Raw genomic sequence first — 24,254 nt, forward strand, 5'->3', positions numbered from 1 at the left:
TTTTTTCCAAATTTGTGAGGGAACTGCTAGTATATTTTGAATTATATGCTTCTTATATTAAATACATCTTATGCTTCATGAAATGGGAATTATACAAGCAATTTCTAGCATTATTTCAAACACATAATTCTTCATTGTGTCTTACTTTTTCTGGGCCCAGGTTTGAAGAGCAGATCTAGGAGTGACACTGAATAGCATCTATGAGTGAATCCAGACACTGCTCCCTGTCAGAACCAGTCCTCCAGAGGGGCCTTGTTGGCGGAATAAGACATTCCTTCTGTTAGAAATAAAGGGACTACATTCACTTCTAAGATATTGATGGGGAATGAGGGAATGACTTTTGAAATTTTTCAAAAAAAGTGCCTGTGTAAGGATCAAAAAAACAAAAAAAACAAAAAACTCAGCATTCACTTCTAAGAGATGACTGCTCTACTGGGAATGTGCCTGGTGTTTGAGCCACGAGGACCTGAGTTCAGTCTCTAGCACCAATGTTGGCATCTGGGCAGGGTGGCACACACTTACAACTCCAGTGCTGGGAAGGCAGAGATGAGAGGATCCCTGGATTTCACTGGACAACTAGGCCAGCTCAATTCATGAGTTCCAGGTCCCAGTGCTAGGCCAGTTCTCAGAAAGTAGTGGAGATTAAAGCGATGATTCACTGGTTAAGAGTGTTTGTTGCTCATAAGAGGCCCTGGGTTTGGCTCACATGATGGCTCACAATCATCTTTAACTTCAGTTCCAGATCAAACATTCTCTTCTGACCTCTAAAGCACACTGTGGTGCACAGACTTACATACAGGCAAAACACCCAGGCACACAAACAAATCTGGAAAAAAAATAAAGTACAGGCCGAGGAAGGACACCTCAAGCTGAGTACACACACACACACACACACACACATGCAGTCACACTCATACGCACATGGACACAGAGACACAGATGACAGATACACAAACACATTCACACACATGCACACACAGAGACTTTAACTCATACACAGACACGCTCATGTGCACTAATTACCCTTGGCCCAAGGAACTTCACCCAACCAGAAGGAATTCCCTGGGCTCCTCTATAGACAGCTGTCTCCGTGGGAAACTTTCTTCCTCTAATGGATAACCCTGACTTTGTCATATGCAAGGCAGGATGTACAAGATCAGAGAAAGCTGTGTGACGATATTCTTTTTTAAAAAGGTTTATTCTCTTGTTGCACTTTATGTATATTTTAGAACCCTAGAAAAGGAACTCCATGGCTTTCCCTCTGGTGTGCTTTCATTTTGCTTCGTCATGGACCATGAGGCCAGCTAAGGTCGTCAGGATAGTAAACCCAAACCTATGGGATGGGACCAGATTACTCTGCCATTTCCCTAAGTCTGAGCTGCGCATCAGATCTGGGGCTGATCCTTCTACACTTGTTTAACCTGCCTGTGAAGTTCACAGTGACTTTGTTAGCTCTGTGATCATCAATGACTTCAAACTGGCTAATGTAATAATGCTTCATCAGTGCAGTTAGGGGCCAGACGATGATGGAGAACAGCCTGATGTTTGCCTCTCTGCAGCACTGTTGACACCTGAGAGCATCAGTCAGGATTTTCAGGCACACCAAGATGACGGTGTGGAGAGACTACTTATTTTTAACTACGTGTATGTGTGTATATGAGCGTATGAGTCTGTGCAGGTATTAGGGGAGGCTAGAAGAGGATGCTGTAGCTGTGGAGAGGGAGGTACAGTTAGCTGGGAGCACTTGACCCGGCTGCTCAGAACAAAAGCAGTATGCATGCTTAATGCACTGTGCCATCTTTCCAGCCCTTTTCACCACTCACAAAAGCAATTTCAAGGAGTGCAATGCGTCCTTTCAGAACAGATTCATAACATGTCCCAAGGGTTGAGAAGGACTAATGGTGGGAAGAGAAGATCACAAAGCTGAAAGGAACAATCCGCGAAGCTGAGTGCCGTGGAGTGGGAGTATAACTCACTCAGGTTTCCCTGAAAGAGAAGCCAGGCAGAGAGGGAAGACAGACAGAAAAGGTTATACCAAGATCACAGGCCGGACAGACGGCTCAGCAGTAAGGAGAACTTGCTTTCTTGCAGATGATCTGGAGTCCACACCCAGCACCCACACGGCAGCTCACAACCACCTGAAACTCCTCTGCCAGGTTACCTGCTACCCTCTTCTGGTCTCTGCAGAAAGCAGGCAGACACACAGCACACAAACATGCATGCAGACAAACAGTCATACACATAAAACAGTCTTTTAAAAAACTATTAAATATTGCCTCCAAAGTTTGCAAACACAGGATTGAAATAATATTTAACACACTTAGATACATTGGTTTAAAGGTATTAGATGTAAGTTAAAGAAAAATATATCAAATATAGAAACTGAAAATGTATCTAGTGTACTACTTGAAATTAAGTTAGTCCATTTTTCTGATTTTTTGAACATTTTTGAAATGTTTTTAACTATGAAATATGGAACTACTTGAATGGTAAATAAAAGATTGGTAATAAAGATTGGTAACATAATGTTGAAAATTAAGCACAGGGTGCAATCCCTATACTTGGGAAGTAATGGCAGGAAGGTCAGGAGTTCAAAGCCAGGCTCAGCTGCACTGCAAGTTGGAGGCTCACCTGAGATGCACAAGACCCTGTCTTTTAAAACTGTGAAGTGAATGAATGAATGAATGAATCAATGTGATGAAATTCAGTTATAAATATGAAAAGGAATTCCTGATATATTTCCAAAACAAAAGAGGAAGGGTAACTCAGTGGTAGAGTGCTTGCATGAGGTTCTAAAAATAAATTTAAAGTTTTTTTAAACAAAAAACTTATAAACTTAATTATATGATTAAACTACATCCACTAATTTTTAGAAAGACATGCAGTTAATAAAAGTATATTCAAAACTGAAAGCTATTAGGGCAGTGGTGGCACATGCCTGTAATCCCAGCACTTGGGAGGCAGAGGCAGGTGGATTTCTGAGTTCGAGGCCAGCCTGGTCTACAGAGTGAGTTCCAGGACAGCCAGGACTGTACAGAGAAACCCAGTCTCAAAAAACCATAAAAAAACAAAACAAAATAAAAAAAGAATGCAATCATTCATAATGATAGTTTTTTGGTTTATCCACAGTTTCTAATGTTTCAACAGTAAATATAAATAGTTCATGAAAGGAAAATGTAGCGGAGTATCTTACTCAGAACCAAACATGGAATCAAGTGTATTCATGTTCAGTTACTAAAATGAGGAAACTCAAGACCACAAAAACCTCACTCTTTGGCATGATCGCAAACGATTTTCTGCCACCGTGTGGGGAACTCTGCACACTGCAGAACTAAAATACAAAACTCTAACTGAGAAGAAAAGGCTTCCAGTGGCCAAGTGGTTTAACTAAAACTTTGTGGATCGGTTTGTCATCTGTTTCCCCTCCAGCAATTAAGAAAAGTTGCTAGGGGAAATAATACTGCCTAACACAGATAATAGCAACATGCCAAGCGCCCGTCTCAGAAACTTGTACTGTTCTGTCTCAAAAGCCCCCTGAGGCGGGCATTTTTTCTCTCCCTGTTCTATAGGTACGTCACAGAGCACTTAACTCTCTGCCAACAGAGAACAAATCGAAACTGTATCTCCAAAGCACTGTGCTTTGGGTCCATTTAACATATTTTTGACCTCACCATTCCTTTTGGGAGTAATAGACTTGCCCAAATAGTTACCTACTAGCTCTCTGGACAGGTTGAGCACGTTCAACTTAGAAGTTAGGGATAACCATGTCCTCCAAAGTAACAGTCCCTTGAAGTTCCTTAGAAGGACAGCTCATAGACTGAAGCCATTCAAAAAAATCGTTAATGGTCTACACAGAAAAGTACAGAAGTTGAGATCTTTGGAGGGATTGTTTTTTTCATTTTTTATTGGTTATTTTATTTATTGACATTTCAAATGTTATCCCACTTCCCAGTTTCCTCTCCACAAACTCCCTATTCCCCTCCTCCCTCTTTTTAAGGAATTTTTTTCAACAGCCAATTTTAGGACTGTTGACTGTGATCATAAAATATTTTACATTTATTGACTTCACTTTTATTTTCATTTTTCTACATCATCAAGATAGGACCCACAAATGGTTGGGAAATGCATGTTTTAAAGCAATAGTTCTAAACTTTCCTAATGCTGGGACTTTTTAGTACAGTTCCTCATGTTGTGGAGACCCCCAACCACAAAATTACTCCGTTGCAACTTCAGAACAGTAATTCTGCTACAGTCATGAATCGTAATGAAATTTCCTATGATTTTGGGCAACCCCTGCGAGGAAGGATCCTTTGTAACACCTTCAGAGGGTTGCGACCCACTGGTGAAGAACCGCTATTTTAAAGGGTGGGGGAACGGAGAGTTCAGATAATAGAGTGCTTACCTAGCAGTCAGGAAGCCCTATGTTGTCTCTGTCTCTGCCACAATGTGGTAACAATCATGTTGATAATCTCAGCTCTCTGGAGACTGGGGCAGGAAAATTAGTTTTCAAGGTTATTTCAGATACACTGGAAGGAATTCAAGGCCAACCCGGAACACAAGACAAGAGTCTGGGGAGGAGGAGGGGCACTTACTACTCTCAGAAGCATGACTGGAGAGAAAAGCTATTCACGTCGGAAAATTCTATCAAAGTAGATTCTTCTAGGACCTGGCTATCGTACATAAGACATCGACTATTTTTCACCCCCTTTTCATTCACTTTGTAACGTAGTTAACATAATGACAAGTAAAGGAAAACAGAGAGAAACGAATAGCCCTTTCAGACAGCGAGGTTAGGTCCCTACAGTAACGTTAAGTGGGAGAGCCTTAGAAAGCAACGCCCACCTCCTCCCCCGCCAGCCACAAGCCAAAGCCTTAGCTGGCCCGGGACAGAAGCGCTCACGGCTGCGCATGCGCAGAGAGGAAACCCGCCGAGGATTTTTAGGAAAACGCCCCGCCCCCGCTTCCTCCCTCGGCCGCGCCCGGCGCCGGTCCGGAGGTGGTCACTTCCGCCGGGGCGTAAGCACTGAATCCGGGTCAGCTGCTGCCGCCCGGACTGCAACTGAGACCGTCCGGGAAAAGCTGGGCCCCGTCTCCACAGCCGACCAAGGGCAGCGGGCTCAGCCCGGCGCCGTTTTCTGCGACCTGGCCGTCAGCCCCACGTCGCCGGCCTGGAGGGGCAAAGAGGACGAGGGGGCCGCGGCTTCCTCCGGGGTGAGCGCGGCCGGGGGAGCGGGCCTGGCTGCGGCACAGCCGGAGGGCTGCGGGAGGATCGGTCAGGCCTGGCGGGGGCGGCGGTCGTGGACTGGCGTGCGTTCGCGCCCCGGGTCCGAGCGCTGCCGGGCCCCGCCCTGCCTCGGACGCTGGTGCCAGGCTCGCGCCCCCTTCCTTTTTCCGTCTGTGGCCCGAGAGCCTGGGGCGGAACCTCCCGGTTCCTGGCTTCCCCTAGCCTCGTTTGTTCCGTGTTCCTCACCGGCGTCAGTCCAGAGCAGAACAAAGAAACTTGGGCGTGTAGTGCACCCCATAGCCTCGGGGGGATGGACGCAGACAGCATACACAAACAGCATCCTATAAGTCATCAGGGCGCTCTTGAACCTTCCTGCGTGTGATAGCCTAGGGTAGGGTGTGTACGTCAACGCTTGACCCTTGGTTGGTCTCACTTAACCTCTTCATTTAAATGCCGGCCAGGATGCTTTGGATTGCTCTGTGCATCCGATGCCACTGAAGAATTCTTCCTAGGTCTGTTCACGTTGAAGCAGAAACTTATTTGGATGTATATTACATTACTTCGAAACTTCCTTTGTCCTGGGAAGTCTTTGGGGACACAACTTTTGCAATATTTATCAAGGTATTTCTAGTATTCATCTGCGATTTCATCTTAGTATTGCTTTCTTTAGCGTCACTTTTATTTTAATTAGGATGTTTTCCCTTATACTTGAATTCCCATCATCAATGAAATGCACGTTTTCTTATGATTTATTAGAATCACTTAATTGTAGAGTTTTTTTTCTCTCAAAAGTTTTTTTTTTTTTTTTTTTAATGTGTCTGTCATGTGGTGTAGGCGACTGCAGAGAGCATCTGAACCCTTGGAGCTGCTGGCACTATAGGCTGTTGTGGGAACTGAACTAGGCTCCTCTGAAGAGCAGCATGCATGCTTAACTACTGACCCACTCCTCTAGCCCTCACTTGTAGAAACTCTGTAATTCATGAGTGAATGTTTCTTCAAAGTTAGAGTTGAAGTTATCTAGTTAAGTTACCCGTACATGAAGTTACCAATGTTTGGTTGCCTCGCACATTTTTTTTGCTTGGTTCTTAATCAATCTCCATCTCTCAATGCCATTCTTAGGTCTTTTCTAGCTTGCTAGAAACTAGGAAATGTGATGTGTGCATAGAGTAGGGACTGAATTACCATAAACCAACATACTTACATCTTTAGGCATCATAGGACCTTTCACACTTAAGTATAACTACATTTGGTTTCACAGGCCTTGTTTGTGGAGACAAATCTGTTATAGATCTGGGGATCAGGACGTAGGGTCTGTCTTTTGCCTCTTGTCTAAGCTAAAGGGCTAATGGCATTGCACTCTCCCTCACACGTGTTGAGTAGTTGAAGCCCTAACTACTCATTAGTTTTTAATGGGCAGAGAAGTAAAGGTGAAATACTCTTGGGGGCAGTGGTCTTAATGTTCTCTCTGTAGCAATGAGAGAAGGGGGCATCTGAGAACAAAAGGTATGTTTCTAGACCAAGGGTGGCTTCGGCTGGCAAGAGTCAAGGTCTTATGTTAAGATTACATCCTACGAAGCAAGCAAGCAACGTCACAGATAGTCCTGACTAGGTATTATGACCAGCTTCTAACTAGCAGACTGTGTGAGATCAGGTGTTAGAGTTTAGTCTACTTAAAGGTGTCAACACATCTCTAATACCTTCTGCATACTGATAGTTTAATAAATGTATTCTTCTAGGTGTTTATTCTATGCTATGTTTTTTACAGTTCTGAGAGAAGTTAGTACCATTCTAGTTTGTTGATTATGTGCATGCGTGTGTGAGCGTTGCTGTGGAAGCATTTTTGTTCTTGAAAGCCCTACATGATCGTAATAAGGGAGATAGCTCAGTCAGTAAGGGCCCTTGTCTAGAAAGCCTGAACCCCTGAGTTTGACTCCCAGAACCCACATAAACCAGCTGTAATCCCTGCAGTCCTATAGCAGAATGGAAGGAGGAGACGAGAGAAGCTTCTTCAAGTTCCTGGCCAGCTGGCTGGGAGCATGAAACAGTCAAAGGAAGTGAAGAGAGATCCTGCCTCTGGACAGAGAGACCCAGGCCTGAACATTGTAATCTGACCTCCGCTCTCCTGCCAAGCACACACCACTAACCTGCCTGCCCTCTGGGTGTGTGTGTGTGTGTGTGTGAGTGAGTGTGTGCGTGCGTGTGTGTGTGAGTGTGCGCACGCGTGCATGTGTGTGTGTGTGTGTGTTTTAAGAAGATAGACTTTTAAAGGGATACATTTACACCTTTGGGAACAATGACAAGCAAGTGTGAAGGCTTTTTCTAGGGATTTTCATTGTGGTTAGTCTTCGGAGGCATGTAGGCTACTCATAATAAATGAAGGTAAATCAAGTAGAACCTTTGTGCAAGTGCAGGCTTTCTGCCTCTGGTTGGTTTCAGCAAGAACAGAAGTTACTTGCACCTATTCTAGCAGCTGTGTTTAAAGTACATGACCCTACAGTTACCATGGAAACTGCCACGCACGTCACAGCCTACATAGGTCAAAATAGGATCCTAATACTTAATTCCGTTCACCTTTCTAAACTGCTTGTGGCTTCCCTTCTTTAGCATGGTTGGATTTACACCTCCCCTCTGAAGTTGTGTAGGGAGGAATCCATCATGTTTGATTTTTAACCTGACTAGGATCAAAGGCTGTTGGTTGCATTATGACGGCCACATATAACTGCCACGAAGAGATGCTAACAAGCTACCCCGTTATCAGATTATTTCTGTGGAAGTATGTTATTTTGCCAAGTACTGTTTCTGTATTCTAACATTTTAAAGTTCTAAAAGCAAAACGGGGAAGGCAGTGGACTTGGGAGTCTGAAGCACCCCGATTCCCTCCAGAGCAGTTCTGCATATTTCTACACTATGGCTGCTTGGTGATAAAGTGCTTCCAAGAACAAAACTCAGTTGTTGGCTTTGTTTTTATCTACCTAGTCTGCTACCCCCATTTCTTGGTGAAATGGTAGAGTTAGTTTGTTTCTCTCTGTTCCTTGTTAAACTGGCCTAGATAATCGTCCCTCCCCATATCTAAAAGTCCATGATAATGTATGGAGATGTGTGACCAGCACATAACTGAAAACATTAAAGTGAAATTGAGGAAGTTGGCTGCAAGGGCTCAAGGACTTGGCTTTCCATGTTTGGTTGTGCTGCTGAGAATGGAACTCAGGGCCCCAGATGCTGAGCAGGCAGTGTCTGAGTCCCAACCCTGTTTTCCAATTTTATTTTGTAACAGGGCCTGATGCAAAGGCTCAGGCTGGCCTTGAACATGCAGAGTTCCTGCCTCAGCCTCTGAGGTAGCTGGGATTACAGCCCTGTATATAAGGAGCCCCCTTTTTGTTGTTTTGTTTTAGTCATGTTAAGACATGGATCTAGCTACATAGCCCAGGCTAGTCTCCGTCTCAACAGCAATCCTCCCGTAGGCCCCAGAATGCTAGGGTTGCAAGCCTGAGCCTCCACGGCAGTTTGGAAGCACTTTTCAGGTAATACTGAGAGGCTTGTCATGAGAGAAGTGTTTCTTCTAACAAATAAAGAATAATTTTACCAACAGTAATTTATATTGCATGTATCTATGTTCTCACAAAGTATTTTTATAACATTTTTTAAGGGAAACTCATAATAACTATTTATATAGTTCAAAAAGCAAAAGAAGCTTAAGGGGTTGACCCAGGCTTACCAGTTCTGGTGCGCCTCCACTGTGAAGCCCGTAACGTGCTGAGCACTGTGCTGAGATTAATGTATTGATTACAACTGTCAGCTCCTACTGTTGCTTCTGAGATTTTTTTTTTTTTTTCTGGTTATTTGAGAAAGATACCCAGACTATTCTGATTCTCCTCACCCCACCCCCAGTACCCTGTAGAAAGGTGGGACAAGACCATGGGAACTGTTCTGGTTATTTACCAGCAAATAGTTCAGTAATAGTTCAGTAACACAAAGTTGGCACGCTACCTTTTTTTCCCCTGTACTAATACAAAGATTTATTAAAACATTAGCCCTTTGAGACCTTCCTAAGTATAAGTAAGTACTCAAACTGGGAGGTAGAGAGACTAATCATTGGAGGAATGAATTTAGTTTGCTATATGAAACAACAATTCAGGGATTTAATTTCCTTTAGTTTGTTTTTTAGAATATCATTTGATATGAATGTGAATGATTCTCATTTATTAGAAAGGTTTTGGGGTTTTGTTTTTTGGGTTTTTTTTGGTTTGGTTTTTTTGTACATGGTTTTTAAAAATCAGGTATTAGATTAGAGAAGGGCATTGGTGTGCTGTTTGGGCATGCTGCCCTTTCTCTGTGTCAACCCGTTGGAACTACTACTTTGTTTTTGTAGTTCCAGTTATGCTGTGTGGCTCTTAAGAAAAACTCAAAGCTAGGCATTCTGGTCAATACCTGTAGTCCCAGAACTCAGGAGACAGGAACAGAAAGGTCACAAGTTTGAAGACAGCCTACACTAGAGGGCAAGGGTGTGTCTCGGGGTAGAGACTTGTTCCCTTGGTTACTGATGTAAGGCCCTGACGGGCAGAGGGCCTCTGCGGGGGTTGCCAGCTACTTCTGTGCTACTTTTTACCAACTGATGATAATCGTGACTTTTTAAAGATTTGTTCATTTTTTATTTTATGTGTGAGTGTTTTGTCAAACATGCATGCCATACTCTTGAAGGTCAAAAGAGGGTGTATAGCCCCCCCCCCAAACTGCAGTCTCAAGTGGTTGTGAGTCATCGTGTGGGTGCTGGGAATTGACCACTGAGCCATCTCTCTAGCCTGTCTTCACGACTTAGACTGTACCTCAGCTGTCTTATTCTGTCAGACAGAAGGTGAGTCAGTGTAGAAAAACCAAGATTAAACTTTGGGGCATAACTTAAAATAGATAGTTGCATATGTGACAGCATCAGTAGCTGGAGCAGTGAGCTCTACAAGAGAGACATGGTATAAATGGGAAGTACATCAGAAATCAGTACAATTCCTCCACTGGACAAGCTCCTGAGTAGACTCTTAAGTGACCTAGAAGTGGTGAGAAGGAGCTGTAAACACTGCATAGCACTGGACTCTGGTGAGTATGTATGTACATAGAACATGCTAGTGCGCCTCTAGACCTACCCCTGTGCAGAGGGCAGAAGGCTGATTTACTGTTCTATGAGAGAGACACCATTTATCTGCAGTAGGTCAAGTTTCATAACCAGATTACTGAACTAAAGCCTCTGTGGCTGTAGGCACGGAGATGTGAGCTTCAGGAGAGATTGCTGCACCTTTGCAGCAGATCAAGGGCAACGTAGAAATCAAACTGTGTTCATCTTTCTTCCTCCCGTTTCTCCCAGGACCTTGGCTGCCTGGATTGCCAGGAGCTGGAAGTTGACATTGAGTCTAGGCTGAGGATGGAAGGTGTGGAGCTGAAGGAAGAATGGCAGGATGAAGATTTTCCAATGTGAGCAGTACTTCTTATTAAACGGATTTGGAAAAAAAAATCAGAATTTCTTTAATGAAATGTCAGCTCTTGAATGTTGGACTTCTTTAAGAAGAAGGTTACAAATGATCACTGGGTACTAGGAAATGAAAGTTATTTTCCACCAAATATGTGGCTGGTTATCTTTTCATATTTGTTTTAATCATTTCAACTTCAGGTTTTTAGGGAGCTGTGCTTTAAGTTAAAATCTTAGGTTTTGGAGGAATGGGCTGTCAGTTCTCTACATAAATGAATAGAGTGCTAGGCATGGTAGTGTCCACTTGTAACCCCAGCCCTGTGGAGATGGAGACCCGATCCCCAGGCCAGCCTGCCAGCCAGCCTGGACTATTTGATTAATCCCAGGCTGGTGACAAATGCTGTCTCAAATGGTAGACTGCCCCTGAGGAACATCTGAGATTATCTCTGACCTCAACACACACACACACACACACACACACACACACACACATACACACAAGCTAGTTTGTAGAACTTATGAAACATAGGTTTAGTCCTTATAACTGTGACACTTTAATGGATCTTTTAGTGTCAAAAGAATTGTTTTTAATTTCTGGGTTAAAGAGCTTGCCTATGTCTTCTAGACCTTTACCAGAAGATGACAGCATTGAAGCAGATACACTAGATGGAACTGATCCAGACAGACAGCCTGGTAAGACTTTGTGTTACTTTTGAGTACATTTATATATTTATAGAGAGACAGAGACAGACCAACAACATTGAGCTTTTTTCTTTTTCTTTTTCCTGATAGAGGGAGTCAAAGAACAAATTTTGGAATTCTTGAGAAATTTAACTTTATAAAAAATACATCTTTGGTTTTAGAAATTTTTACAAGGAGCAAAAAAGACTATTTAATAAGAAATGACTATAAAGTTGGCCTCTGTTGTTTAAAAGGTACTTGGTACATTCTTGATCTCTTGACAAAGAAGCAGTTGTAAATAATTATTTTAAGAAGAGACAGTGCCATTCTCCAAGTCCACTCAGAGATCTCACAGTACTTACAATTAATTCCCTGGCCCACTATCCTCTCCTGGACTCTGTGGGCACTGCACTCAGGTGCATATAACCACACACAGACACACATGTATGTACATACTTAAATATCAATTGGGAATGGAGAGATGGCCTAGCAATTAAGAACACTTGCTGCTCCTGCAGAGAACCCAGGTTCAATTCTTAGCATCCACATTGCAGCTCACAGCCGGCTGTGCCTCCAGTTTCAGGGTTCTGAGGAACTCTTCTGGCCTCCTTAGGCACTGCACAAAAGTGGTGGACAGACAGACATGCAAGCAAAACACCCATAGACATAAAATTTAAACAAATAGAATAAAAATGCAGCAGCAGTGATCACGACCAGTTTTATTAATAAATACTTTGGAATTTTCTTTTAAATGTTTTTCTCAAGAATGAAGTGACTAAAATATTTCTCTGTGAAATGGAGCATCTGAGTAGCCCAGTCTTCTTCCTTGTTTCCACTTTCAGGCTCATTAGAAGTTAATGGAAACAAAGTACGGAAGAAATTGATGGCCCCAGACATCAGCCTGACCCTGGATCCTGGGGAAGACTCTCTCTGGTCGGATGATTTGGATGAAGCTGGGGAAGTTGACCTGGAAGGCTTAGACACCCCATCGGAGAACAGTGACGAGTTTGAGTGGGAAGGTAATTCACTCTTTTTGTATGAGCTTTGTGAATGAATGCTTATACTGCATAGTGTTTACCATGGTATTCTCTTTAGGAGAAGTATGATATGGCCAAATCTTAACATAAAGCCTGCTAATAAAATCCACTAAGGATTTTGTTTGAAATATGTTATTTTTTCTGCAGTTCCTACATTTGTTTCTAAAGTAGAAGATTCTGAGAGTACTTGAAGTTTTCAAGACTAGATTATGGAGGTAGCTTTCTTTTAGTTTAGTTTTGTTTTTCCTTACTTGCCCAATATTGTATAGTTTTGATTTTTCATAGTTGCTTCCAAAGTATTGCCTAATATTCTAGTATATCTTTGTCAGTCAATCTTAGGGGGGGAAAGTCCTCTAAAGAGACATGTAAAAAAAAAAAAAAAAAAAAAAATGCTAAAAAACACCTATGGAGCTGGGCATGGTGTCACATCGCTTTAACCCCAGCCCTCCAGAGGCAGAAGCAGGAGGATCTCTTGAATTCGAGGCCAGCCTGGTCTACATAGTGAGTTCAGTGACATCCAGGATGACATAGATCCTGTCACAAATAATTACAATAACTGTCTAAGCACGGCAGAGAAGGTGCTGAGGAGCTGTACTTACAAAGCTGCGCCATGGAGTGATGGGTGCTTAGCCGCCCTCTGACACTGCCAGTCTAGTTAGTCGGTGTGCAGAGGCAGAGGCAGAGGCATGACTGTGTGATTTGCTTTGTGTGCTTTCTAGAATTAGGCAGTAGTTGATTGTGATATTTAGACAGATGTTAATAATCTTTTTGTTTCATCTTTAAAGTGAATTTTGCAACAAAACTGTACTTAAAAGAGATAGACAATAGGTAATGAAGAGTGATACTCTATAGCTTTCCTTCTTTTCCCCCTCCCCTGTTTTACTGGTTCATAGCAGCCCAGTAAGAAGCAATGTTTTATACAGACACTGAAATAGTTTTCTGCCTGTGTGTTTTGTCTCTTTTCTCCTTAATGCCGCTGTAGTCATTTCCTGGAAGGATAGTTTCCGTTAACAGCTTTGTCTTGGAAACAACTAACATGCAGTAGGTTTCCCTTCCCCCATCTTTTGGTAAGGACTGCCATACTAAAGTTTTGAAAATCATTACTTCATTTTAAATCAACTAACCTGCAATCTGCAAACATAAATTACACGTAATCATTGGAGCTTTGGCTAATGTTAATTTACGTAAATTTTTGCATGTGTTCTTCAGAAGTACATGTCTGCTTTATAAAACTGATCAAAGGAAAAACGATCACTGAGTAGTTAACCACTTTCTATCTTGTATTCCAGTGTTTTATAATTAGTGTATGTGCTAAAACAATTAGCTCTCAGATAGTTACTAGAAGTAAGCTGTATTAGTAACTCTGATGGATACTGTCGTCCTGAATGAAATCTGGAAAGGCATGCGAGGTAGTAAGATTTTGATTGCTCTATCTTTCCTACGCCTGATGTAAATGTTGCACTATAACTTGGTGCTTTGTTGAATTGGGCGGTAGAAAGTTTAAGTAAACTGATTTTAAAGACATAAATTGGCCTTAAGTAAGAACAAGCCTTTTCTTGTTATAAAGGTGATGATGTCAGCTTATATATTGAAAATTCTCTGTAAATAATTGTTTATGGTGGTATGCACCTATACTCCCAGATGCTTGGAGGCTAAAGCAGGATCACCCGAGCCCAGAAGCATGAGGCGAGCCTGGGAAGCCCCACAGCACACCAAGAAGAAAACAGAAAACACTTGGAGTAATCTCGATAGTAAAGTGGTTAACATACAATTTTGATTGTTATTGTGTAAATAACAGTTTGTGATTCAAAAGCCTTTTATTTTAACAGATGATCTTCCCAAACCCAAAACTACTGAAGTCATTAGGAAAGGCTCAATTACTGAATACACAGCCACAGAAGAAAAGGAAGATGGACGCCGCTGGCGCATGTTCAGGATTGGAGAGCAGGACCACAGAGTGGACATGAAGGCAATCGAGCCCTACAAAAAAGTTATTAGCCATGGAGGTGAGGGTTAGGGCAGACCCTCTGGATCTTTAGATGCAGTGTCTAAAATCTAATGCTGTCAAAAATGTGCCTAGAGATAGTAGCTTGTTTTGAAAGAAAAAGAAAAATTCTCAGACATTTTGATATCAAAGGTTTAATACTTTGTTTTAATTTTTTTAATGTAGATGTGTGTTTTGCCTGTATGTATGTCTGGACACTACCACTTAGGTATCTCATGTCTCCATGGAGGCCAGAAGAGGGCATCAGATCCTCTGGAACTGTAGTTAGAAAATGGTTGTGAGCTTCCATGTGGTTACTGGGAATCAAACCTGAGTCCTCTGGAAGAACAGCCAGTGTTCTTAGCTGCTGAGCAGTCTCTCCAGCCCAAGGATTATAAAGGTTTGAAGAAAAATGATAAAAGGACAACTAAGAATTACTTCTATAGGAGCTGGGAAGATGTGTCAGAGGTGAGATTACTGGCTGCTCCCCCAGTGGCCCAAGTTCAGTTCCCAGCACCCACATGACAGCTCTCAGCCATCTGCAACTCCAGTCCCATGGGATCTGTATGGGCACCTACAAATAACTTTTAAACAGTATTTTTACATGTTTACTATAAGTTTTAAAAGTATAATAGTTTCACCCTGTATGTTTACTACTCAAAAGAAGTTAGTTTCTTGAACCCTTTGCAAGCATTTACACTTTACTTATCTTTGTTTACTTAACTAATACAGTTAGATGACTTTCAACAAAAGCTTGTATGTCTCTCAGTATATTTAAACATGTTCATATATGCACACATATGTATAATCCACACTCACACAGAACATTTAACTTTGTCCAGGAATCTCTACACCTTTCCAGTGAGTCTGTCTTCTCTAATAACCACTGCTCGCAACCTAGCCCACAGTCAGCTTTGCCTCTTAAGGAATGCTGTGTGACTGGTCTCAGTATGCATTTCTCGTCATTCAGCATGCTTCTGAGCAGCTACATCCATGTCATGGGGTAGTTTATTCTCTATCACTGAATATTTCATGGCCCAAATAAACTGTGTGTGTGCATCGCTACAGTGTTGGGTGTTGAGTTGTTTGCAGTCTGGGATGTGACTGACATGCTGCTGTGTTGTCACAAGCCTCCTCTTGGACTTTAGGAGGCTTGTCTTGACTTCAGCTTTTCATTCACAACCCACCTAGCTCAGTGGAGCACTGTTTGTTTCATTTTGGAGATACACAAAAATTGTTCATTCCCCCTAGGAGACTTGCAAGTCAGTCAAAAACTGTAAGCTGTCACTTTGTTAGTCTGACCATACAATATAGGAGTTCTCCTAGGTACTGTGCAAAATAGTGTCCACATTTTCCTGGTCAGAGTGCAGTTCACTCTGGATAAAATGTGTAATAGTCTGGCCAAATGAGCTTTTCTTATACAATTGTTCCTACTCAGTCTGCTTTGCCAGCTGCATCTCTTGGTCAGCCATATAGTCATTGTACATCTGGAAGCTCTGCATTCACATACACATAGTTAAAAATGATAATCCTATAGAGTAAAATTAATGTCCAAGACTTTACCCTTCTTTTTTCTTCCCAGGCTATTATGGGGATGGCTTAAATGCCATTGTTGTATTTGCTGTCTGTTTCATGCCTGAGAGTGGTCAGCCTAACTATAGGTATTTGATGGACAATCTCTTTAAGTAAGTATGGCTTTGGGGCGCCATGTTCAAGTCAGTTTCTCTATGTCTCCTTGGCTGTCCTAGAACTTACTCTGTAGCCCAGACTGGCCTTGAACTCATAGAGATCGGCCTGCCTCAGCCTTTTGAGTGCTGGATTAAAGGCATGAGCCACCACTGCCCACCTAAGTAACTGTATCTTAACAAGATGTTTGAACAGAATTCTGAACTGATTAGACTCATAATTTATACAAGTCTTGTAAAAACTAGAAAGGAAGAAGCCAGCTTGATGGTGCAGGCCAATAATCAGCTATTCCGGAGGTTAAGGGAGAAGGATCACAAGTTGATGGTATGTCCAAACTATATACAGATCAAAGTTAGGGTCAACCTGGACAACATAATGAGACCTTGCGGCAGAATAAGATGTCAAGAAGAACTGGGGATACAGTTCAGTGACTGTTCTGGCCTGGCATGCATGCATATGTATGTAGTATATATATATTCCATCAGGCAATAACAGTAACAAAATATAGAAGTCACCCTACTTCTGAGTCCCCAGGTCTTTATTTTTTAGCATTATGGAATTATATTTTCCAACTCAGTAGAAAAAAGTTGCATTTTAAAATTAGTATAGATTGTCTCATCCAACTTTAGTGTTTGGAAACATTGTTTAAAAAGGTAACTGACCATCTCAAAATTATATGACTAAATTACTTATATCCCCGGGACTTGACCTTGTGAGCTGACAAGCCACTTTTTTTCTTAGCTTAGTGAAGTTTTTCATTTTGTACTGTGAAGCTCTGGAGTATACACAGAGAGAAGCCGAGCATGCTGTGCCCAGTCCCACCTGTCCCCTGACCACACATAGTGCCATGTAGGCTGCAGGATTTGTTATGACTTTGTTTTAAACAGTCCCACCATCACCTACTGCTCGTGCGTGCTCTTACTGTGGAAGAAGGGGGGGAACTGTGTTCATTTGGGAGTCTGTTCAGTCCTGAATGGAGATGTCTAAGACATATACTTAATTTGTTTTTATAGATATGTTATTGGCACTTTAGAGCTGTTGGTAGCAGAGAACTACATGATCATTTACTTAAATGGTGCGACAACTCGAAGGAAAATGCCCAGTCTGGGATGGCTCAGGAGATGCTACCAGCAAATTGATAGACGGTGATGTAAACTTGGCTGAGAGATTTTTACAGTAGTTTTATTAGATTAAAGTATTCTTTCTGTTGCCATTTAAAGATAACATCAATTTCTTCGATTGTACTTATCAACTTCTGAATGTTTTTATTTTTTTAAAGATGGCACTGAACAATGTCATGGCAAGTAACTTGAGTCTGCTTTTAGTAAGAATGATTTTAATTCTTCAAACACACAAGATTGCTCTCCATTCTTTCTTATGCCGTTTAGAGCACATTATTTAATATTCATCTTGGAAAAGGTTGGACAATGTCCCGCTGCTATGTACTGTACTGTGGGGCCAGTGCAGGTGCACAAGTTCTGTGTAGGAGTCAGGAGTCACTAAGCTTACTACTCAGATGCTGGCCTCTTTGTTTGCTGAGACAGTTTCTAGCTCAGACCTGGAGCTAATAAGCAAGGTACCTAGAGTGAGATTATATACCTACCACTCCATTCTCTTCTTTTTTATCTGGGTTCTGGGGATAGAAACCTGGGTCCCCACGCTTACAGTGCAGGCACTGGACCAACTAGGCCATCTCTCAGGTTTCCAGCTATAGTTTTTCAAAACAAACACTAAGAATGTGTTATCTTGGGACTCATTTGTTCACACCAATCGAGTGACTTTAATCTTGCTAGTGGTTCAGTGTTGCCTTCGTTGATTCAAGTGGTTACCCTGACTTGTTAATAGGTTTCTTTTTCTAGGAAAACATGTACATTATCCTCTGTGATTTTTTTTTTTTAAATACATACGAATATCTAAAAAGAAGCTTTTACTTTATAGTGAAAATTTTTAAATTTCAAAGTGTTATTGGGTGTGGACTCCTGGGCTCACTCCTTTGGTTTTCTCTGCCCCTGTCCCCCTCACATGTTAGTGCTTTTCATGATATTAGAAGCAAATGCCAGTTTCTCCCTAGATTTGAACAGAAAAAATGGTTTACTTTCTTTCATGTTAGTATCAGCTCTTTCCTTGCTGGATCAGTGTGTATGCTAGGAGGCATTTGAAAGCAGACGAAGTAAGACATGAATTTGGATAAATTAAATAAATTGTATTTCACTGCATGGAGGAATGTTTAGAACTCAGGAATGTATTTTCTTGTCTTTAGAATGTCACACTTGAATGAAAATTTTTGGTGACTTTTTTCATCTATTTTGTGCAAAGTTGCATTATACTAATTTATAGCTAACTTTTTTGTGCTATAATTTATAGAAATTTTGTATAATTTTTTTTCTTTTTATCTTCAGATTAAGGAAAAACCTAAAGTCTCTAATCATTGTGCACCCCTCTTGGTTTATCCGAACACTTCTGGCTGTTACAAGACCATTTATCAGGTAATTTTCTGAGTGTTCATTTTAAAAAAAAAAAAGTACTTACATGTCAGATGTATGAGTCAGAAGTACTGAGATCATTGTTTTGTGTTTTCTTCCCCAGTTCAAAATTCAGTCAGAAAATCAGATACGTCTTTAACCTGGCAGAGCTGGCAGAGCTTGTTCCCATGGAGTATGTTGGCATACCAGAGTGCATCAAACAGTACGTCTCCCCTGCTTTCCTTCCCTTCCTGTTTGTGGGCAAGAGGAATGTTTTTCCCTTCACGGTATTCTAGAACACAGGGTTTTTAAGGAACCCCACAGGTTCCCCTCACAGCACCATGTTTACAGAACTGGAGGTGATTGCCACTCATGAGTCCTTCTGTATGTTAAGTGCTGTTTACAGTCCAAGAGATGACTTCCTGAAGAGGCAGTCTTATAGAGTAACTGCTCTACTTGACATATTACTCTCTCACATGGAGTGAGTTTATCATATTACTGAAAGAACTCATATTGCTAAAGAAACGAGTTGTTGATTAAATCAGCTTGGTCTTAATATTTTCTAGAAACTAGAATTTTCTGTTTGATCGTTCGCTTCCACTTGCCTTCTAAGAGACTTGGAGAGACTCTTGGTTGAACAGCGGCATCACAGTGCTGTGGTGCAGGGAGTGGTTCTCTGGCTGTTGGTCTCGGGGTTTAGGCTTAAGTGTATCCAAACCAGAATTACCGAGTTGGTTTGTATTCTCTACATCATGTTAAATGTTAGCATTTCATATTTGTGCCTACACAGTTACACGTTCAGTCTTTTTTTTTTTTAAAATCTCAAAATGTGCATTTACTGAAATAACTCTTCCCTACCAAGGTATGAAGAAGAAAAGTTTAAAAAGAGACAAAAAAGGTACATGCACACCTTGACTGGGTTGCATCTAGACTAGTCCATTTGCATCGCATAGACTAACCCTGCTGCTAGTTGGTTAGCTTGCAAACAGAGAATAGCATTTGTAAATATAAATGTCGCCCAGAGCCCAGTACAGGGCAAACCCCAAGCTCCTCCTGCTCAATATGAGCATGCTTAATGTGTGTGTTCGTATCAGAGCTCTCCCACTCTGTGTGCTGGACCCAGAGAAATGATTGGGAGCCCTGGTTAAAATCCCAGGCCTTTGAAAACTTTGGCATTTTGCTTTTGAAGTAGGTATACAGACATTTTTAAGCAACAGCTTATTTCCTTGGGGTCGATGATTATATTTGCAATGCATATACTCTTTGGCTAATCAACATTGATTTTCTTTATATGCTTAAATTAAATAGCCTGCTAACCAGTCAAACTCTACATGTGATAAAATACCTAAATTCAGTGTACCATTTAACAGTTAAACACTCTGCTTTCTACTTGAAATTTAATTTTGAACACTTCTGCTTTGAGTGTAACAACCTTTCATTTGTTAATGTCTTAGCATAAAGATGAAAGGCAGAGTATAAAATAGTTTACCATTTTATGTAGTAGTTTAGAAAGTATAAGGCTTGGTCCTGATTTATTCCTAGTTTAGTTTGGGAGCTGGTCTTACTCCGTATCTCAAGCTGGCCTCTCTTTTACATTCTTCTGCTTCAGTATCCAACTGTGAGCTTGTGCTTCTCTTCCACCACACCCACTGTTAGTAGATTTCACTTTATTTTTAAATTGTAATAACAGCATTAGCAAATGTCACTTACTATGATCTTAGAGACTAAGATGAGAGATTTACATGTCTTACTTTAACCATCTGTGGGGCCAGTTAGAATCTTGGCTGGTGTAGTCTTAATTTTGAACAGTTTGATTCTTTTAGTGAGAATTCAGCTAACCATTTAAGAGTTATTTTTGTATAGCACTTGCCAGTGTAAACAAGATTCACTAATCTTATGTAAAGCAGTATGTAAATAGTAGCTTGGGCAATTGAGTCTGCTTCTCTCTAGGCAGTGCTGTGTATCTGCCTGACAAATGGATGAAACTCAAAATATCATCAATAAATATGGATAGTAGTTTGAAGCCACGTACTTTCTAGACTTTAAAATGGCTTACTGGGAGTTGGGGCTGGCAGATGCCTTTAATCACAATACTTGAGAGGCAGAGAGTGGCAGATTCTGTGAATTGAGGGCAGCCAGGTCTACATAGTGAATTTCAGGAGCTGGGGGGTGGGGGGTATTGAGAGAGGGGGGAAAGGGGGACCCTGTATATATAAATGCTTCTGATGAGGAAATGTGCTGGTAATACCCCTTTAAAAAGGTTTTATTATTTTATCAGCTGTCATAAGTAATCCAGGCATCACGTAAAAAGTAAAACTTAGTGTTTTACTTTTGTTGTTTGAAAGCATTCACTTAATCTATGTTCCCCTGCTAAAAAAAGAAATATAGTCATTTATCTTGCATTTTTTCCCATTTTGCTTATGTTCATTCCTCAGTGGTGACATTAGAGCCCTTAATTCTTTTTTGTTTGTTTGTTTGTTTGTTTGGTTTTTTTGTTTGTTTGTTTGTTTTTCCATATAGCCCTGGCTGTCCTGGAACTTACTTTGTAGACCAGGATGGCCTCGAACTCAGAAATCCGCGTGCCTCTGCCTCCCAAGTGCTGGGATTAAAGGNGTGCGCCACCACCGCCCGGCTTTCAGCCCTTAATTCTTATAAAACTTGATTTAGTATTAAAAAGATGATTTGAGAAATATTTGTTTAATTCTCTCTAAATACAGAAATACGTTTAAGATAAAACTTGCAGGGGTTGGGGGTGGTTGTGGCAAGCATTTGTTAAGTGGAACCGGGAGAGGTGTTCCTAGTATTTGCTAGGAACTAAGGATTGAAGTATAGTCCTTTTAAATGTTTTACCTGTTTTCTTTCTGTAATGTGGTGTCCTGTGGCCAGGCAGCTGTCATGTTTCAACAGTGCCTGCAATTACTTCTTAATAATAGTTCATATTTTTAAAAATCAGTTGGATATTGTAGGCCTTAACAAGAGTATTAGCTCATCTTTGATGCCAAGATAATATATTTTTACAACAGTTCAGGGCTTTTTAGTTTTGATTGACAGATATTTAGGTGATTGTAGGTATGGAAACAGGTGTGAAAAGAACCATCCTGCTCTGTACTAGTGTGACTTATGTATCTCACACCAGCCATTCAAGCTACTACAGAGTCAGTACTGTTACCACATTTATCTTCTCATCTCTATGTGCCTACATTTTCTTAGTACCTCTGGCCAACCAACCATTAATCCAGTGAGATTTTTTTTAACTCATTATAGATACTTCTGAATGTTGAGTCTACATGACTTTCATAATAAATAAATAGCATTCACACACAGTGTACCAGTGAATTCCAGAAAATAGTTGCTATTCTGTAAAACAGTTTGGTTCTGGATTTTTAAAATGTTAATTGGTCAGTTGGTGATTTAAATGACACATTTAAAATTCAGCTAACAATCATTTTTGAGAGAGTTGATTTTTCTGTCAGCAGTCTTACCCACTAAGCTTCTTGCTTTAGTGGAATTATATAAGTATTCAGCTCTCAGAATGTTTATGGCTGTGAACATAAAGTATCCTGTGGTCTTTAAAGAAATAGTGACAATGTATCCTTGCCAGTGTCCTTTTGCTTAGAAAAATTCTGTTCCTTTTGGGAAATGTTTGCTTGATTTTTTTTTTTTTTCCTACTGTATCTGTTTCATTTGCAAAGCTTTGTTTTTTTAACGGAATAATCTGTACTAAAAGTAGTTGTTTTCAGAAAGAAATCATCCAGTTGCCAGTGTCATGACTGTTTTTAATTAGCTGTGTTTTTTCATTGAACAGAGTTGATCAAGAGCTTAATGGAAAACAAGAACCACCAAAAAGTGAGCAGTAAGTTCTGCGTCCAGACAACAGAGAGCACCGGGGAGGCGGGGCTGTAGTGCATCCTAGTGCACTCGTGGCTCAAGTGTTTATGTAATCTGTTGCAAATTTTACTTGACTTCTTTCCAAATGAACTCTTGTACAAGGGACTGTTCACTGCTGTCATGGTTTGCAACTCTTGAATTTAGCTCTTTAATGACTAATTATATTGTAATCATTTTATATTGCTAAATAGCAAAGAACTACACTTTATATAAAGCAATTTTTACATGTGTTTATTTGAATGATACATCTTCAGTAAAGTATTTATATACATAAATGACAAAGGAAAGAAATAATATATATTTTTTATGTTGGGGGCAATAATTTTTAGTGTGTACCTATCTCATGGATGAATATATGCAAGTAAATAAGACCACAATTTTAAATGTAAAGTGCATGTAAGACTTTGTTTTTGTAAATGGTTGGATACATTTCCTGGGTAACTTAGGCTAGGTTGTCCTAAAACAGGCCAAGAAGTACCTAAGGTCATGCATGTGGTCGAGACAGTAGTAGCAGCCTGAGCTTCTCCTCCCTGAAAGCACATTGTTTCTTAATGTGGTGGAGGGGCAAGTGGTTGAACAACTTGCTTTCCTCTCTTAAGATGTCTTAGAACCGGAACTAGAGATTTTGAAAAGCTAGTAGTTAGGGTTTATATATTTGTATATAAGGGACATTTTACTTTACCCAAAGTCAGAACTGTTTAAAAAAGAAAGAAAGAAAGCTCTTAAGATGTGTTCAGTAATGTGACATGAGTTGTGTCTTGTGTGGGAAGCTGTGAGGTGTTACAGAGGCTTCAAAGAGTATTCATGATCATCTGCATCTGTAGAGCAGATGGAATGCTATTGCAATGCTCTCACAGTGGGGCACTTTACCAGAGGACTTCCTTGACGGTTGTTTGAGCACAGTGGTGTTTGGCCTAAGCAGATGGGTATTCACTTTGCTGTTGGATGGTGTACAGTGCTGTACGTGGGTCGATTCTGTAAGGATTGAAGTGCTGCTGCTGTGCACTCAGGATGACATTCGCTGTATGTAAGCCTTCATTTCATGTGGTTAAGTACCTTGACTGAACATTGAAATAAATATTATTTGTGCCTCCGAACAGGGTCTAATTACCTTCAAAATCATTCTAAAACAATGAATTTGTCTAGTCTTGTGTCATGGACTTCTCTGGTGTATACACATTTAGTGCATATCAGCTTCATGACACCCAGCCCTTCATATAAGCTGTTCACAAAAGTGACCTAGCAAAAACGACATTGAAGTAGATGTGAGCTAAGCTTAGGTTATTTTCTCCCACACTTAGCACATGACCTTCACCACTGTCAGTTTTTAGGGTTAAGCTGCTATTGCAAAAGAGAATTTATATATATATATATCCTTTTCAGGCATATATTTGACCTGCTAGGTTAAAACCAGTTATGGTCAAGCTAGAAGACTTTCTGGGTAAAACATTTCTCCACAACCTCTTAGCCTAGATCCAGCACTAGTGTTATTGTGGTACATTGATCTAAAACCATTTTACTTGTGTTGGTAAAGGAAACCGAGAATAACTATATAGCACCAGGTGTGGTGGTATCTGTCTTTAATTCCAAAATTTAGGAGGCACAGGCTGACAGAGCTCTGTGAGTTTAAGGCTAGCCTGGCCTACACAGCTGCATAGATACCCTTCTGAACTTACCCTCTGAGTCATAAGTAGCTTGTAGAATGTCTTTTGGAGCCTCTCACCTATTTCTGTCTCAGAATGGACTGAGCTTTGTCTTTGGCTTTCTTCCACATTAAGTATTTAGATCATCAGTTTCAAAATACAGACACTAGCTTCAGCTTTTTACCGTGTTTTAC

The 24,254-nt window shown here is 40.9% G+C and overlaps 1 protein-coding gene across 2 annotated transcripts; it reads left to right on the forward strand.

Annotated features, from left to right (window-relative positions):
- The first annotated feature begins 4,970 nt into the window (after nt 1–4,970).
- On the forward strand, nt 4,971–23,638 carry Bnip2 (BCL2 interacting protein 2). 2 transcript variants are annotated; one of them, XM_021206282.2, is made up of 11 exons: nt 4,971–5,211; nt 10,578–10,684; nt 11,305–11,372; nt 12,203–12,379; nt 14,227–14,403; nt 15,964–16,066; nt 17,081–17,212; nt 18,467–18,553; nt 18,654–18,752; nt 19,392–19,427; nt 22,335–23,638. In XM_021206282.2, the coding sequence occupies exons 2-11, from the start codon at nt 10,635–10,637 to the stop codon at nt 22,384–22,386; spliced, it is 981 nt and encodes a 326-aa protein (XP_021061941.1). In that variant the 5' UTR covers nt 4,971–5,211; nt 10,578–10,634; the 3' UTR covers nt 22,387–23,638. The 2 variants fall into 2 exon arrangements, with proteins under 2 accessions (XP_021061941.1, XP_021061940.1); XM_021206281.2 differs by lacking the exon at nt 19,392–19,427.
- Nucleotides 23,639–24,254: the final 616 nt, after the last annotated feature.

Source organism: Mus pahari, chromosome 10, assembly GCF_900095145.1.
Source record: "Mus pahari chromosome 10, PAHARI_EIJ_v1.1, whole genome shotgun sequence".
Lineage (NCBI taxonomy): Eukaryota > Metazoa > Chordata > Mammalia > Rodentia > Muridae > Mus > Mus pahari.

Coding starts and splice junctions, on each gene's coding strand:
- Bnip2 (XM_021206282.2), top strand. CDS start 10,635: ATGGAAGGTGTGGAGCTGAAGGAAGAATGGCAGGATGAAGATTTTCCA. Junction 12,380..14,226: donor TGACGAGTTTGAGTGGGAAG/GTAATTCACTCT, acceptor TTATTTTAACAG/ATGATCTTCCCAAACCCAAA. Junction 17,213..18,466: donor TACCAGCAAATTGATAGACG/GTGATGTAAACT, acceptor TTTTATCTTCAG/ATTAAGGAAAAACCTAAAGT.